Here is a 17,263-nt window from a genome sequence, read left to right on the forward strand (position 1 = left end):
TTACCTGGTAAGTTTGCAGCACTTGTTCAGACATGCCAGCTGTCATTCCTATTTTTACACAGTTTGATAACATCGTGCGATTCTCTGCCTACGTTTACCTGAACTAAAAAGAAGAATGTGAATGTGCAGGGCTGTTAAATTTTCCCACTAGCGATATCAATGTCAGTTGAAATGTGGTTTTGATGTTTGTATATGATCATTCTGCTTTAAATGTCATTTACTTTAACATATTAAGCAATAGTGGAAAGCATTACAGCATTATTTCATTTTCATTCACTGTTATCCCCATATTAAGTGGTCACGTATGAACTCTTTTTTCCAAGCTTCTCTGTTTGAGGCTTCTTCTTTGTTTCTTTGAAATGACATAAGCTTAAATATACGATTCAGTTGTCACTCTACCTTTCTACAGCTTTTTATTACCACTATAGTGAGCCCTAAAGCTAAGCTTTTAAATACCGCTGGTATGTATTACTGTCTCCAGGTTCACTGTGTCCTGGAGAGTATTATTATTTTATAGCTTCAGAAATGAATTAATGTCAGGAAAACTACGATTTAGATATGGAGCTTAACTTTGGGATCATATTTCTTTGGTTTCAAGTAGTACAAGCCATGCAACAGCCTAATATCTACTAATCTCGTGTTTATGGGGATACGTTGGGCAAAGTTGCAGTTTTGCTAATTCTTTGATATCTTCTTCATGCTTTATGATAAAACTTGTTGCTACTGGGCACGTACTGTACTTCATTGACTGACTCATTTAGTGTGTATTGTTATCAAGAACAGTTTAACCATCCTGTTATTTGCACGAAGAGATTGCCTGAGCTCTTGTTTACATTAGCCTAATAATTTAGCACCTCTGTAGCTAGCAATAGTACAACTAATCCAACTTTCCTTATCCCCCCAATCTTCATAACAATTTAGTTTTGATTTTGATTTTTTGTTCTTGTGTTTTAGAAATATTTAAGCCAAAAATTGTTTTAAATATTTTCTAGATACCAACTAGCTGGTTAGCTAACTGCTAACATTTAAGTGCATTAGCATTACACTTTATTGTTACCCTTTGAGTAACACTTCACAAGATCCTTTTTAACATTTGGTAGAGCTTCAGTGGTTGTATTTGGGAACTGAAGCAAACTTTGGACCTTAGAGTTACTAGAGTTACCAAAGCTCAACACATTTACTTTATTTATTGGTTGTATTAACTATTTTCCAATATATTGATATCAACAATCAGAACTCCTGACAAATGAAAATCAAAAAGTAAAGAGGAGACAGTCTATGCCAAATAGACTTTTAAATAACCAAATATTGGTATCAGTATTAGTCTTAACGATCATATATGAGTGTGGCTCTAGAAGTTAATTACAGCAGAAATAGGCATCTAAAGAACAAAGATAACAGAGCTGATGTGAAAAGAAGGAAAAGAAAATTCTTGTTTCTTTCACTTGGGATCAAAAATATCCCCTATGCCTTTTTGTAGGCGCCACAGCTGCACCACAGAACTGTAAATGCCCTGCTGTATTAGTTAATCAGATATTCATTATGTAACTGAGAATCTAGTACAGGACAAAATATTTGTTTTACAGCTTTTACTAGAGTTTCAGTTTCATTATAATGTATTCAAGGTTCAGAAATGAGCTAAAATATGCACGTAGCAGCTATCACTGTAGTGGCCAAATACTCCCACAGGTGCAGTAATACCAACAAGCGCATGACTGTGACTGTGTGTGTCCAGACACCTGTTTGCTTGTCAGTCTGCACGCCCGCAGTAAGTCGGTTATTGGCAGTAAAACAGGACTTGGTAAAGAGGGGCTGTGATGCAACCTGTCTACACCTCGCTGTGCCTCTACTTGTCTACCACGCTGGGCGAAAGAGCCATATGATGACGCGAAACAGGTTCAGCCAGACAGGTGGCATAGCAAAATCGAATAAATACATTTTTTTTCCCCTATAAGTAAATTAATTTTTCCTTATTGTGCAATCGTGAAAGTTGCCACTGAGGACATGTTTTAAGAGATACTATATAAACTGAGGGACTGAGCTTGGCAAGGAACTGAAATACGAGTGAGAACGATTATTGGGAAAAAGTGTTTCACACACACACACAAAAATTAATATTTCATCCGATCAATAGTTCAGTTTCTCTCGAAACTTCAAAACAAGCTTCATTCTAAAAGATGTTTTAAGTGTCAGGGAACTGAATAGCTCTTGTTATTTTCATTTATTCTCACAGACTTCTGCAGGCAATTCATCTCATAATGCACTCATTTCAGTCTTTATACACCATCCACTTGAATCAGATCAATAACCTAAACATAAACACCAAAATTAGCCATTTATGTCCTCTTGTGCTCCATGCAAACACTCAAGCACGGCACAGTGATTATTAACAGCCCTAAAGTGCTATCCAGAAACATTAGCGTTATCTCATGACATTTAAAACATAAAAAGTCATTCGTCACCAGCAGCTAATGCAGCCAGGTACATTTTTGAAGCCATTACAGGTGAGTAACCACATAATCAGCAGCAGCGGTGGCTGTTTCCCTATTCACCCACAGCTTTATATGAAAACTCTGATTCTCTGTAGTTCACACCAAACTCTTTCACAAAAATGCCAAATTTAGCCCCGTATCTTGATGTTGAGCTTTTTTAAAATTTTTATTCTCTGACTTGAAAATGCAATAAATCAGTCTTCATCTAAAAAAATAATAATACGGGTAAAACAGGCCTCAGATGTCCAATTAAAGAAAAGCAGGGCTGGTGGGTCCAACAACCGTGCAGTGACAGAGAGCTGAAGCTCCCCCCGTAGCTTTCCTTTTAATGTTTATCATTATAAAGGCATTTTATTATATTATGATCATTAAAAAATGCTTTGTCAGTGGGGGAAGTGTCCCTGCCTACACAAGAGTAAGCAAAGCTGCAACATCTTCCATATGAGGACATTAGTTTCACTTTAAAATTTCAAGAATACTGTATAGTGGGAGTACACGTCAATGTCGCTGTTTTAAAGACGAGCAGTCACAGAGAAACAGCTTATGTAACTTAGGGCTTTAAAAACAAAACAAGGGTGTTTCTTTTCCTATTATGGGCTGTGTGAGTTGGCGTTTGCACTTGTCAAGGCAGGATTTAGTTGTAGACTCAAAGAACAAAAGAAGAAGAAAGGATGGTTGATATGTTAGAGCGTGGGTCTTCAGTCACCAGAGGCATTCCCCTAGACTCAATTCACCAAACATCCTTGTATCCCCTACAACTGGCCTGGTTTGCGTCACTGTGGTAAGCAGATGGTTCTCCCCAGAGCAAGGAGCCTAATTTCCCATCGCCACCTGGGAACAGTCAGAAAGCGATGTGGCGCTCGCTCCTCATTAATTGAGCACTGTAATGGCACGACTGTCCTGTCGCTACACGCTGAGACCCTGTGGCTCGGGGAACAGGAGGCTGCGGATGGACACGCACCATGGGCGGGAAGCTCGATTTGTCTCTGTCCATTTTAGTGGTCAGAGCTTCACTCTGCCCTTGCCCTTCTTTTCTTGTTTCCACTAATATATTTAAAGCTCATAAATATTGATAAAAATGCCAAATAAAGGAAGGCAATGGACACATTTAAGTCACCTTCACAAAAACAAACAAAAAACTTGACTCCACTGACTCGACTTTATTTTCACATTAGCCTACTAAAATATGCATAAATAGGATACACAAATAAGACTGGATATTTTGACACGTGATAGTTTTTAAGGACTTTTTAATGGGACTTTATAGCCTGGACTAGAGCATACAAAAATTATTTTGTATGTATGTATGTAAATGACCAGGAAATGGCTCACTATAAGCATTATTATACATCACATCAGAAAAATCTCATATTCTGAATTACTTTTATTGGATTTAACTACAGTTCTATTGGATTTTACAAGTTGAATACATTTTGTTAATGAAATATCTCTATAGTTTGATTTCACTGAGGGAAAAAATAGTACAAAGTGAAACCAAGTAAGGTAAAGTAAATTAGGTATCTTCACCAGCTTCATATCCCCCCTTATATTTCTCCTTATACTAGCAGCACCACCTGCAGCACATGTAGCAGAGTGACATCACAGCTACATATGAATATGCTGAACTGGAACTGGACGTTCTCTGCTGTCTGTCTATAGTTGCTTGAGGTCAAATAGTATTGACGGGTCATGTATGAGCAGACTGTGACCAGTTTCAGGTAAACAGTCCTTATGCAGAAGAAAACAATCAGCTATTGTCTGACAACAGTTTAGCTCTGTTACTTTGTTAGCATTCATAAACTATGACTGTCTTATGGAACAAGAGGACTTGGACCGGATATTCAGTATGCATTATCTGATATCCAGATATTCTGGCTACATCCCAAACTCCAAAATATTGGCTTTTGAACCGAGAGGCTAAGTAATCAAATTTTGAGATGGATTTGAAGATTGCAACTCAGCCAGCATCGGGGTTTTACAGTGAGATGTAATCTAGTTTATGACAGACATTGCTGTAATGTCCATAAACAGTGACACCACTGTTTTGAATTTTCAAACCAGCTCTAACATACTGCTTATACATTTAAAAAGAATATAAGCCGCTGTACGTAATGCAGTTTTTTAGTCCCTTAAAATCAGTATCAATCCACAAAAACATTATTGGTCGGGACATAATTTGATGCACAGTGTTGTTGTGTGTATAGAATTTTTTATTATTGCTTTAGAGATGAAGAATTCTGTCACACCAACGAGGTATTTAAGGACAAGCGGAACCAGTAAAACTCATATTTAAAAAATAAATAAACAAATAAACATTGTTGTTGACCACTAATGTAGAAAAGTCTTTTCAATATAACACTATACCATTTAATTCCATCACACTGCTGGCATTGCTGCTTTCTGTCTGTAAGACTGAAGATAAGACTCAGACTGTATATTTAGCAGCTTCTTGGTACATAACTTACAAGTATTACACAAGCATTATACAATTCCACACAGGCACACAAATTATGTGCTCTTAGTAAGCGTGTGCATAAAACTGTGTGAAGGAGGATCCGCCACCACTGACCAGCAGCTGACAGACATAATCTTTGAATTTTTTTTTTTTATTAGATGAAATCATCCATCTGGTAGAAAGGCTAACTCCTAATCTCTTTTCTGATCCTTTAAAACCAGCTTATTGAATCTCATCCATGCATTAAATACAGGTAAACAAAGGTGAACAAAGATCTAATTGCACCTTTAGTTGGACATGTTTTCATCAATGTGAAGTTTGCATCTTTCTTAAATGTGGGCAAGCGTGAAAAGCAACGAGAAAAACCCGTCTTGGTGATTCTCAGAGAGCCTTTAATCACTCCTGCTACCACATGAGGGACAGACAAGTGAAAGCCAAGTCATCATGTTATAGTTTGTTGTAATCTAAGCTTATCAGGGGCTGCTGGGAAACATCGGCTTACTCAGTTTTCACATTGAATAAAAATGTGACCGGCCACCATCTAGCCCTACAGGACGCTTTTTAAAACGAGGGTACAAACATGCTGAGGTCAACTGAAGACATTCAGAATAACCACAAGCAAAAACATAAAAGACTTTGTAGATGGGTTAAAGGAGAAACACATAAAAGAGTTCCTGTTTGTGAAAGGTTCTCATAAAATGTACAGGACACCAGATCTACTGGAGAGAAGTGTAAGCGTACAGTGGATGGGGAAGATGGCTCAGAAAGAGGTTAATACTTTTCTTTCCTAAATTAGATTTTTTTTTTTTTTAAAGAACATCATTTGATCTATTAATCTACCACAATTTAGGTTCTACTTTTATGAAAGTTCATTCAATAAATTCAATAAATTCCAGGGCTGATTTCTTTTTGAACGAAAAAACTGAGAATGATAGTTACGCCCCACAAACAAAGACTAGCTGAGGTGTGACATTTTGACTTTGCCTCTCTGTGTGAGCTTTGTTGATAAGCTTGTTGACAAGATTTGTGGGCTATACAGCACTATGGCTTCCTTTATAAGTCAGTCAGCCATTGCCATGGGAAACACCCACCCCACGCCTTGAAGCTTAGAAGCTGTCTTCACAAATATGTCCCCTAAAAGTAAAGACATAAATTTCAGTCAAGCTCTGGAGCGAGATATAAGCATAGCCTGCAGAGAGGTTCAGAACAATCACACAAGAGGAGATTGTGTGTTTGTTTCTGATTTAAATATATTTTTCTTCACACTTGAACAAGTTAAACTGCAGGAGTATGCAGTAATTGTGTGAAATAAACCCAGAGGGAGGAAAATGGGCACGGGGGAGATGTTGTGATTGATGCCTGCTGCTTTTGCAAACAACTTACATGGTGCGGGAACAATAAAAGTCATCTGACCAATAACATTAGTCCTGAATGACTACACAAACCAACCATTAATATATTGCGGAACCTATTGTTATTCCATCCTACATTGCACAATTGTTTTCAGACAGCTGATTAAAGAAACAACTCAAGAGTGCATTCACACAGCTCTTTTCTTTTCTCTCTTACCAAAACTTTTGATGTGTGACTACATAAAGTTGCAAAATGTTTTGTCCATGTGTAGAAAATCCCCTGGACAGCACTGGAAAAATAATCCCAAGTGATACTGCTTGCACAACAAGCAATCGAGAAATTCCCCAAAAGACAAAAACAATCTCTGACTCAATATATGTCGCGGGGTGTGTGTGTGTTAGACTAACATCCTCATTCCCTGTCCAGGAATGACATCAGTGTTAACAGAAAACCAACCATTTCACAACTGGTCAGGCTCATGCAAAAAAGGTCTGACTTTCAAAATCGGACACTTGCTTAAGTCATGTTTCCTGCTCATGGAACAATGAGCAATGAACAGTGATATTTATTGGAATAAAAACTATAATAATAGCACTTTTTACTAAAGAATTTCTAAATATGGGAAGCGCCAAGCCCCTTAAAATTATTTGTGCTCAAGGTGTGATCAAAAATGTGCAGACAACAACCACAGACTTGGTGTGATAATGGAAGAGTCGACACTGGGGAGAAAACGTTACATACAGCTGTAGCTATATAGAGAAGATATAAAGTGGTTCTAACCACAAATGCAAATGTGCAGAACTGATTTAGAATACACAGCATTGCTGATGACATGAGTCAACAAAAGAGCAGTTCCCATGTTTGAGTTTTATATCGATTTATTTTCACTTCTGCTGCACATAATGCTTTTGTTCTGTGTTCTACCAAAGAAATAGCCTTAATTAATGAATGAGAGACTGATTTCAAATCTGGTTGCGACATAAAATGTTGCATGGCTTATTTGTGGCTTTTGAATTATTACAATGCAGTTAATCAATCAATCCTGGCACTTCATTCACACTTAAGGTGTGGTTATGGCTAACGTTAAACAACTCAACTCCCTCCCACCAGTCACCTCACTTCCTAACAAGGAACAATTGTCCAACGTGGACACAATTCTTAATGCATAATTATGTTTTTCTTTACTAGAATATAAACTCCCATCTGTCTGTGAGTTTCTTGTCCCAGTCTTCCGATACAATCAAGATCTGAACAAACAAAATTGGCATACAGGTGCATCTTATCTATAGATAAGAATCCTGAAGAAGCCAAACAACACTGTAGCATGAGCATTTACCAGTATTCTAAATGTCTCTGATAGTAGAGAGATTTATTTTTTAAGTTCTAGAAAATATACTAAATAGAGATTACTGTTGCACAATGTGAATCAACCCTAACCAAGTGACCTCAGATGACATGAAGGTGAACGATTTCCAGTGCAGCAGAAGTGAGAAAAACAAAGAGCTGCCGTGTTGAATTAAAAGTGAAAGGCCTGGCAAAACACCAGGATTCCTGAGAAAACCTGTTTCCTCTTCTGTAATGTGGGAGTACTGATGATTTTACTACTGTCGTTTGTGTCTCTAGACCCCATTATTGAGTTAAATATTCCTGTGTCGATCTGCTGCTCCCCATTAAAATATCAGGTTTGAGTTTTATCAAACTCCTCTATTTGTGGATGGATTGATTTAGATGGAAACATCTCAACGTGCAAGCCGAGGTGAGCATCTTACAGGCGTGTCCGTACATGTCTATGCACGGCAGTGTGCATGACTTCACGTACATCTGCAGCATGGAGGCAGTAATCCATGGATCTTTGCTGCACATTAAACAGTAATCTAAGTTAATATATGATAACACAGCGTGACTATAAGTTGAGCCATTAACCACTTTGCTACACTGGAAAACAGATAGTACCACTTAATGCTGAACTACCTAATCAACTCAGTTTGATTTGTTGTTGGACATGAGTCACTCACACTTTTTGGGTGTCAAGTTTTTGCTTATATATCTAGATACCTTATTTATTTACTTACATACTAAGAATATTGGTTATGTTAGATATTTTTATTATAATACCTGTTTTTACCTTTACCGGTACAAACATCATGTTTTTTTATTCAAACAGTGAGGAGAGTCTGAGAATATGGAAGTATCTACTGGATTTCATCAAGGCCCTGCATGTGTTAAAATATAGCTAATGCTAATGGGCATTAGCTAGTGCTCATTTATGATCATTTTTATGATAAATTCACTGGCAGTATTTGCTCTATCCTGCTAATACTGCTTGTGAAAGAGCTAATCAGCACTAACACTTTAGCGGCTCACTAGCTAACACCTTAGTGAGTTAGTTTACGTGGTGCTAAGCTAACACTGGTGCAGCTATTTAGCTTGTACCAGGCATCCACCATCATATAATTACCAGGTTGATGGACAGATGTTCTAGTAATAAATATAACTGAAAACCGAGATGTAGTTCAATAAATATACTGAGACAAAAAAGAAATGTTCATTAAGTAGTTTTGTATTTAACATGTGGCTCTCAAATTCATATTTAAAACAATGTACGTGTATAATATCCAGTCAATTCCTAGTGGCTTTATAGTCACTCTTTGGTTTAAATGTTTTGATATAAGCCTCAGAGATGAGTTTGGTTTTCTGATTTATAGCTTACATTCATAAAAAAAATAAAAGTGAAACTAATACAAAAAAAGAAGAGAGAAAAATGTGGCTTTAAACTTAGGGAGTCCTTCCTCATTTCCAATAACTGTCAGTAAACTACACTTTTTCCCAAGCCACAGGCTTAACCCAACACAACGGTCATGACCACGATATGGCTCATTAAAAATGGATGCTTGGTCAGGACTCTTTGCTGTTATATTTGAATGTGCTGGGTATCCTTAAGTAGCAGTTTTCCTTGTGCGGGGTTAATGCTGCGAATGCTGTTGTCATATATTCATATAAACCATAATCTTTTGAAATTTAACCGAATAGTTCTGGTGTACGTATTAGTGTGTTATTAGGTGTTTTCTGACTGTTTTAAGGCTAAAATATCCCAAAACTAGCAATTCACGCGATGCCATGCCTTTGAGCATTTTTTTAATAGAAATCTTATTTTAAATTAACGTCTGTAATTTAATTGACATCTTTGGATGTAAAAGAAATGTCTGCAATAAAATCAGTATAAACTATAGTTAGCCAGGCCTAGAAATTATAAACATGTTCTTTTTTTAACTGCCTTAAAAAAAACCTCATTAGGAAAAAAAAGGCCAAAAAATTTGCACACCGACTGGTAAAATAGTGACCCTTTTAATTTTACCTATATATAAAACCTATATGTGATCTATATGATTTCAATAAAATGGTTATTTTTTTCAAGTGTAATTACAAAAAATACCTTGAAAAGTACATGTGGCTACATTTGCTAAGCAACAGATTCATAAAACAAGCAGAGTTACCCGCTGAAGCGACACCTTGTTATTAAGTGACCAGCCCAAAGTAGCTTACCTAACAACAAGGACAAGTGATGAAACAAGTTGCTTTGTTTCATAAGAATCCAAGGCAAAGAAAGTCCACAGGTCTGAATTTCTAGGAGCCGTTTTATCTCGGCCACACAGACTGATTGGATCAAACATGCCGACGCAGGCCTACGAGTAACGGGTATTAAAAATGAATGGGAGGAATTACCATCTTTGTTCTCTCCAGCTCCCTGGTGTTTCCCGTTACTAATTCCTAATCTTAATGACTACCAGATAAGCACAAGTGTTAATTAAAGAGAGCTGCATGGTAATTATATCTCTAAGGGACCTGCGCCAATGCCCCCTCAGCAACAGCTCCTGCAGCTGACACTCCAGCCTGGTTTCTCCTCCTGCACTTGACTCCTTCACAGCATTAAGCATTCACTACTCCCACACTCCTCTTATTATCTCATCGTGACCCAGTGCATTCACCTACTTCCTGAAAATGGAAGGGGATCCACGCTCCAATGACACAGAGCAAGTAATAAAACCACAACAATTTCAGGCTGGTCTCAGCTGACTTGTACGTGTGGAATTCCTATCAGAATATTTACCTAGAAGCATAAGAAATTAAAGTTAATATTTTCATAAGCCAGTAACATGGAGGGAAATGGATGCTGTTCATAAAATATATCTTGGCCTGGAAAACAACTTCACACAACTTCACAATCACTGATCATTGCTGAAACGTGGGTGGAGGGTTGTGGGTGCAGCCCTTGGCCTTATGAAATTACCATGACATCAAACTCCATCACAACCAGCATGCCTTGCCGGGTGCTCACATCATATCTCCATCAGAACTATGGCAATCTGTCGGCTCATCTGCGAGTATCCCCCCTCCCAAAGGAGGGGAAGGACGGGCAGAAAATAATAACAGAATGGACAACAAAAGGCTTTGCCAAAATCATGTGGTTATGAGTCGAGCTTATTAAAAACCACAGTGGAAAGCAAATATGCAAACACTGAGCCCGCTTCCCCCCACCATGAGAAAATGAAATAAAATAAAATATGGTGTGAAAGACAGAGCGGGAAGAAGGAGGGAAACCATCACCCTGCTGCTAATTTAATAGACAGACTATAGCAGGCTATGCAATACCATTATGTTGTGTCATCTGTCCTGCGGAGGTTGGATTGGTTCCTTGGGGAAGGTCACGGCGAATGACAGACATAATCAGATACAATCAAGTCATTCAGGATGCCAAATTTAAACATCACGCAGGCGGGTTGGGAAGCTGATGACCACGCTGCTTGTTTCTGACGTCACATGTCATCAGGTAACAAGACAACATCGAGAAACGTTTTAGATTTGATGTTTGTGCAATACCTCTTTATGTGTTGAAATATACATATATGTGATACACAATGATGTAGGATTAAGTGCAACACACATCAAATGCATCACTTCAGTTGGCATCTGTAAGGCACAGAAGGCATAGAAAAGGTGCAGAAATTGAATGTTAAGGTAAACCCATGTTAGTGCAGGGAAATAGGACAGTTGCCTCTCCATGAAACCTGATGCACCAGGCTTACATAGAAAGCAATGAAGGAAGTGCCCTTATTTTACTAGTCATGTACACAGTTACACACAGTTATACTTCAAATTTCAGTCATCCTTCCAAAATGCACAAGGTATGACACTTTATGCACCTAAATCAACTCTAACTATTTAAGTGCTGGCAAAATTGGGACCCCACATGGGTGTAGTAGTTAAGGTAAGAGCTAAAGTGGCAATAATTGATATTTTGCAAATCTCATGTGAAAGTGGGAGCTTGTTGTAAAGAATTAGGAGAGATTTACCTGAATCTGCAGCTTTAAACAAGTTTAAGATCACTGTTTTGGTTTTCTGTTGACTACTCACTGCTTTGGTTTGAGACTACAATCTTCCAGAAAACTACCCGACATGTGGTTTAGTTATAGCGTAGTTAAGTTTAGAGTTAACGCACCTGAAAATAAGACAACACTTAGCTCTGTATCAAGTTGTTTTAGTGCCTCACGCTAATCATTTTGGTTTTTAGGTGAACCAAGCTGAGAGAAAATAAAGGTAAGCGGCAAGTGAAAGCAAAACTCAACTGTCAGCCCCAGAGAATGCAGTCTTGTCTGGGGCCACTTTTGAGTTTCTTCCTTTCGAAACCCTTATATAGACTTTGTGGGTCCTTAATAGTGGAAAAGCAGAAATACAGCTTAGCATTGGTCAGACTAGAAGTAGGAAGAGCTGTATTCTTAAAATCCCCCTTGTACAAAAGAGCAGATAAAGCAGTTATTAACTAGCTACTCAACACAGTAGACCATTTCCTATAAAGTCACACATTTTCCTCAGGAGTTGGTAGGCTATAACCAAAAACAGAGGTATGAGAGAGTGCTAAGTTAACCCTCTGAGGTCTGGAGCATCAATTCTGTATTTTGAAAGAAAATGTGAATAGTTGTTTATGTATGTCAGTTAGAATAAACACGTGTTCCCTGATTGCCCAAACTTGGGAAACCAATTGAAATAAAACAAATTACACAGATATAGATTAGACTTGAGAGGGCTAACAGGCTGGACAAAAACACACCTCAAAATGTACCACTCTTTAACCGCTGAATGTAAAGTAGTACATCAGAAATGATTCATGACTCGTTTCATTTTGGAAATGAATCATTCATAAAGACACTGACAAATTTCAGTTGGCGATGCCCTAATTTATTTATTTATTTTCCATCTCCACCTACTCCTCCACCCATAACAGTTGGGTATATAAGGTGTGACTCGTTTCAGAATTACTGTTGGTTAGGCTATCAGCGTGGAAAGTCATCAAGTTAAATTAAAGCTCTTATAAGCTCAAACATTCCCAAACCTTTCACACTGCCTGTTTAACCAGCAAATATTCTGGAAACATCCAGAATTTTCAGCAGGTTGAGCAGCTGCAAGCACCTCTGGAAATAAAGGAGGTGAAGAAAAGCTTCCGTTATGCTCTACTCATTAGTCAGAGCAGAGAGGCTGTCACGTATGGTCAGTGGGAGTGTCGAGCAATGTGGGTTTAATCATTAGGCACTGCGGTGCTTTTGTTCCTTAGGTGAAATTTTTAGACAAAAAGATCATGTTGGTCACAAGAAGGCCTCCCCTGCTCTCTCCATTTACTACATCCAGTCTCACTGCCGTCACCAAAGCTACCAAAAAGAAACCACCACAGACACCTCAGTGATTATTAGATTAATATCCGTGGTTAATTATTTGGCCGCAGGTCTGATGACTCAGTTTTAAATAATTCTCGAAGTGCAGCCTTTGTTGGCATAAAATCAAAGTAATACATTTGTCTTCTTCATCTTTGAAATGGATTAATAACACTGCTGGGTCGGGGAAGGGAAAACAGTACTTTTTAAATCTACGCATTTTGCCTTGATAACTGTTTTAAAATGACATCACGCTGTTTTGTGTGACTCCAAATGATATCTTCCTCTGCACCACCAGAAAATCATGCACTGTTGCAGAGCAGTTGACTGCACAGAGGTGGAGCAGAGGGAATGCATGCCTGGCTCAACATCCAATCTACACAGAATTCATGTTTTTACAATTTCAAGACAAAGCAGTTGTGTAAAAAAATTAAAATGATGAAAAACAACAATGTAAAAAGAGGATGAATGACTCAGTTAAGCTCACCCTAATCTAACAAACAGACATAAAATGAAACTGGGACTATTCTTAATCACAGGATTTGCTGTTTTTCAGTGTTTGGTATCACTGCAGATTAAAGAAAAATGTGCATGCTTCAACGTTGAGCTTTTTAAAAATGTGTAAGCATTTCCTTACAACTTCTTTAAAATGTTATTTTAGTTAGGACTACTATAGCCGAAAGAAAGTAATTATTTTTTAAACTGCGTTAACCAATGCCTCCCCACTAGTCAGTGAACACACCTGGGAGATAATAGGGCAAGTCAGAGACAACTGGTGTAGAGGTGGATGCCAAGCGGCTTGCAGATTCAATAGCAACAGTACTTTTTTGGAATTGATCTGTTTTAATATGAAGATGCAATGATGCATTTTAAGTTACTACACTGCACGTGAGGATTTGGGGGACAGAAAAGACTCCCATCTTTAAAGAAAAGAACTGCATCCATGACATTCAATTTCAGATCATTTCACTTCACTGAAGAATCTGTGAGAACGATCTCATATCCATTTTTCTTCAGATTGCTTCTGGAATAATCTTCTGCAGCAACTAGCCAAAGTGTTGCACTATGATTCTTTGGCCAGTATTACACAGCCCAGTTTGGCTCTCAGTTGGAGAACAGCATTTCAACTCCCTTCTGCTTTCAGCCAACTCATTCAGGGCATTGAAAACAAGAGGGCCAGCCCACACTGACAGCTTACACCTTCTGGAGTGAGACTGTAGCATTATCAACAAGGCCAGCACACAATATAAACACAAAGCCTGCTTGTGCAAAAAAATCCTGACGCACACACATCATGATACATAAATGCATTTCCTATAGTCTATCAAAAACACTCATTAACATCTGTGCTGCTAATGACAGTCTGAGAGCACAATAGCTTCAAAGAAGTAGAGGTTTGAGCTTGTTTGATCTTTTTCACCATAAATACCTAGTCTAGTCTGGCTGTTGCTCTGAGGCTGCAACAACCAAGATACTGTTTCAGAGGTTGGCCTTGAGGTCTAAGCTGAGGGTAATAAATATTCAAAAACTGCCAAGCCCTTTTGTTTGGGTATGGAATTACACTAGCAATATAAGCAGTGGTTATTCCCCAGCATAATAACACAGTTTACAGTCATATTGCTTTTCTTAAGAGGGTACGCTAAGCAGATTAGGAAAAAATAAAATAAAATGTGTTGTTATCCTCCAAACAAATGAGCAGAACTTGAGATGAAGATAGCTTTTGAAAAGAAAATTATTTTCTACATCAGGCCTCATCCCAGTTGAGTCATAGTTATGGCTTATTTAAAGAGGCAGCCACTTGTTTCTAGACAGTTCCTGAAGCACGTGGATTTCCATTTTGGAAACAAGTTGTTTTAGGGGGCAAATTGATTTTACTCATATGGTGATTTAGGTGATAAAAAAGCCCTCTGCACACACCACCAAATGTACGTCAATCACGTTTCAAACAGTTAACCACTCACTGACATGGCTTACCACTTGAATTCTTGCCACATATGAGGTGCTGGTAGGGCTGCAGCAGACCCCAGATCTCCGAGTCGTTGCAGATGGCTTGCTCCATTGACTCCAGCGTAAACTTGGGGATCCCGTTATCCCTCTCCACGAGCGCGCTGCGCAGGACGCGGGTGAAAACCTCTCTGAACAGACTCTCCATGCAGGCGGTGAGGTATATGGCAGCGTGCTCGTGGATCCTTAGGGCCACCCGACTATCCACCATCCACCTGAAGAACTTCCCCACGGAGAAGACCAGCCCGCAGCGCGCGGACTTGCCTCGGCTGAACTTGTCCCCGGTGCTCATGTTGTAGAGGGACAAGGCGCTCAGAGCCGCCGTGATGCAGTTGACGGAGATGGTCCACGAGAGCACCACCTTGATGGCGCTTTGGATCTCGTGCTTGGTGCACTTGGCGTAGCGCAAGCTGAGTCGCTGCGCCTCCCGGGCCACCCTCACCAGCGCGCGGCTAATGAGAGTCGACAGTCGCGCCAGGACCTCCGGTGGCGGGTTGCCCACCATCAGCTCCTCGTCTTTCCTCAGCGCGCCCTCCACCTCGCCCAGGGTCCATGGCACCTCCTCCAGCTCGGGCAGCTTGGCGCAGTGACCCGAGCACTCCAGTATCTCCGTGTCCTCCGCCAGGACGGTGTTGACTGTGTCCAAACTGTTTTGTCTGCTGTGCATGGATTCCGTCAGATGCCAGCAGTTTCCCCCATGCGAGATGGACTGATGCGTGTCGGAGCAGCACAGCGACACGCTGGACGACCTAACCGAGTCCGCGGCTCCACCATAACCAGAATCAAGCGTTAAATCCTCCAGCGTCCTCACGACTGTCTTACCCTTGCCTGCCATAACTGCACCGCATACTGTTGGGTATGCTTGGTCTCCCAGTTAAATGCCACAAACTCGTTTCAGCGCGTTTCTCCGCCGCAATCTCCCGATTTAAGCGTATTCCCCAGAATGAAGAGTAGAACGACACCAACGAGCATCTACTTTTCTCCTCCTCTGCGCGTCTTGCTGTCACCGATATCCTCTCCTCCTGTCCACAACTTCATAACCCGAGAGCGCACAAACCCTCCGCGCTCACTGCAACAAGCGCAGCGCAGGCAGGACTCCGATGGAGAGGAGGAGCATGAGAGCGGCGGGCTGGAACGAGCCAATCCGCGTATCCATCAGTTGTTACTGACAGAGAGGAGCTACCTGCTGCTTTTCAGCAGAATCTACCTGGAGCTGGTGAAACACAACAGTTCAGTGGAAAACACACTATTGCGGGCTGCTGTGCCAGCCAATCTGCTGTTTGTAGTGGCGTTGCTGCAGTGTCATGTCACGACAGTGCCAGGATGAGAGGAAGGTTCCCACTGAGAGAACACATGGCGCAAATGGTAAAATAGACAAATTCCGTGTTAAAATAACGCAGGGAGACGAAAATAATTTAATTCTACCGCATAAAACTCAGATCCACCAATCAAATAAGATCAATGAGTGGATTCAATGAGGATTCAAAGATTCAAAGATCAATGAGTGGATGTTAAATTAAGCATAAAGAAGACGCTGGCTGCTACCTTGCCAGCATTAAGCTGTTATTTTAAAGTGTTCATATTGTTATCTAAAATAGCAGTTTCTTTCTGTGCTCTATGAAAAATAAGCTTTTCTGTGTAATACTACTAGCTGCTTCGTTGCAGTGATGCTATATTTTATTCTTCCTGCTGTCATCTGTAGATGAATTTCACAGCTTTAAAATGTATTAAAGTTTTGTACAGTAGCTGTATAAACACACAATTCCTCATGTGAACAGGTCACTGATGTACCATGAATTCAGTTTCTTGTGGGTGTGTGTGTATGTGCTTTAATGTATGCAAAGGTATCAGCTTTTCTGCATTTCCTTTAGTCTGTTCACTGACTGATGTATTTGACCTTTCTAAAGCTTCTCTGGACATGATTAATCACTACAGGAGTTTGCTTGCTAAATTTCACCATGAAAATCCATTCATCCATCATTCTGCTGGCCAAAGAAAAGGCAGGATGCAATTGTAAAATCATAGCAACACCTATAAATAATAATAGGCATCAGTATTCACCTGTATTCACGAATAACAGTGCAATTTTGTAAAATAAAAGCGCAGCGCATTTTTTCTTTAGTTAAGTACAGGTCAGGCTAGTGTTCTTATTATGATTGCACTATTTTTTATTTTTGCTGTAACTAAATAAATCATTTTAAAGTAAGACTTTAAAAACGCTATTATTGGGTGTTTAATGAAATGTTTCTTATTCT

The 17,263-nt window shown here is 39.4% G+C and overlaps 1 protein-coding gene across 2 annotated transcripts in view; it reads right to left on the reverse strand.

Moving 5' to 3' along the window:
- The window catches only part of LOC147310164 (ankyrin repeat- and BTB/POZ domain-containing protein 3-A), a 264,271-nt gene extending 248,043 nt beyond the window's left edge, over positions 1-16,228 (reverse strand). For both annotated transcript variants that reach the window (XM_086268998.1, XM_086268996.1), the window contains exon 1: positions 14,979-16,228. In XM_086268998.1, the coding sequence (XP_086125124.1) occupies positions 14,979-15,843 (865 nt within the window). In that variant the 5' untranslated portion in view covers positions 15,844-16,228. The remainder of the gene's footprint in view (positions 1-14,978) is intronic.
- Between the last annotated feature and the right edge of the window lie 1,035 nt (positions 16,229-17,263).

This window comes from Aulonocara sp. 'chitande type north' Nkhata Bay, linkage group LG17 (assembly GCF_057382095.1).
Source record: "Aulonocara sp. 'chitande type north' Nkhata Bay isolate Kocher_YH1m ecotype deep benthic linkage group LG17, A_spYH_male_GT1.1, whole genome shotgun sequence".
Taxonomy (NCBI): domain Eukaryota; kingdom Metazoa; phylum Chordata; class Actinopteri; order Cichliformes; family Cichlidae; genus Aulonocara; species Aulonocara sp. 'chitande type north' Nkhata Bay.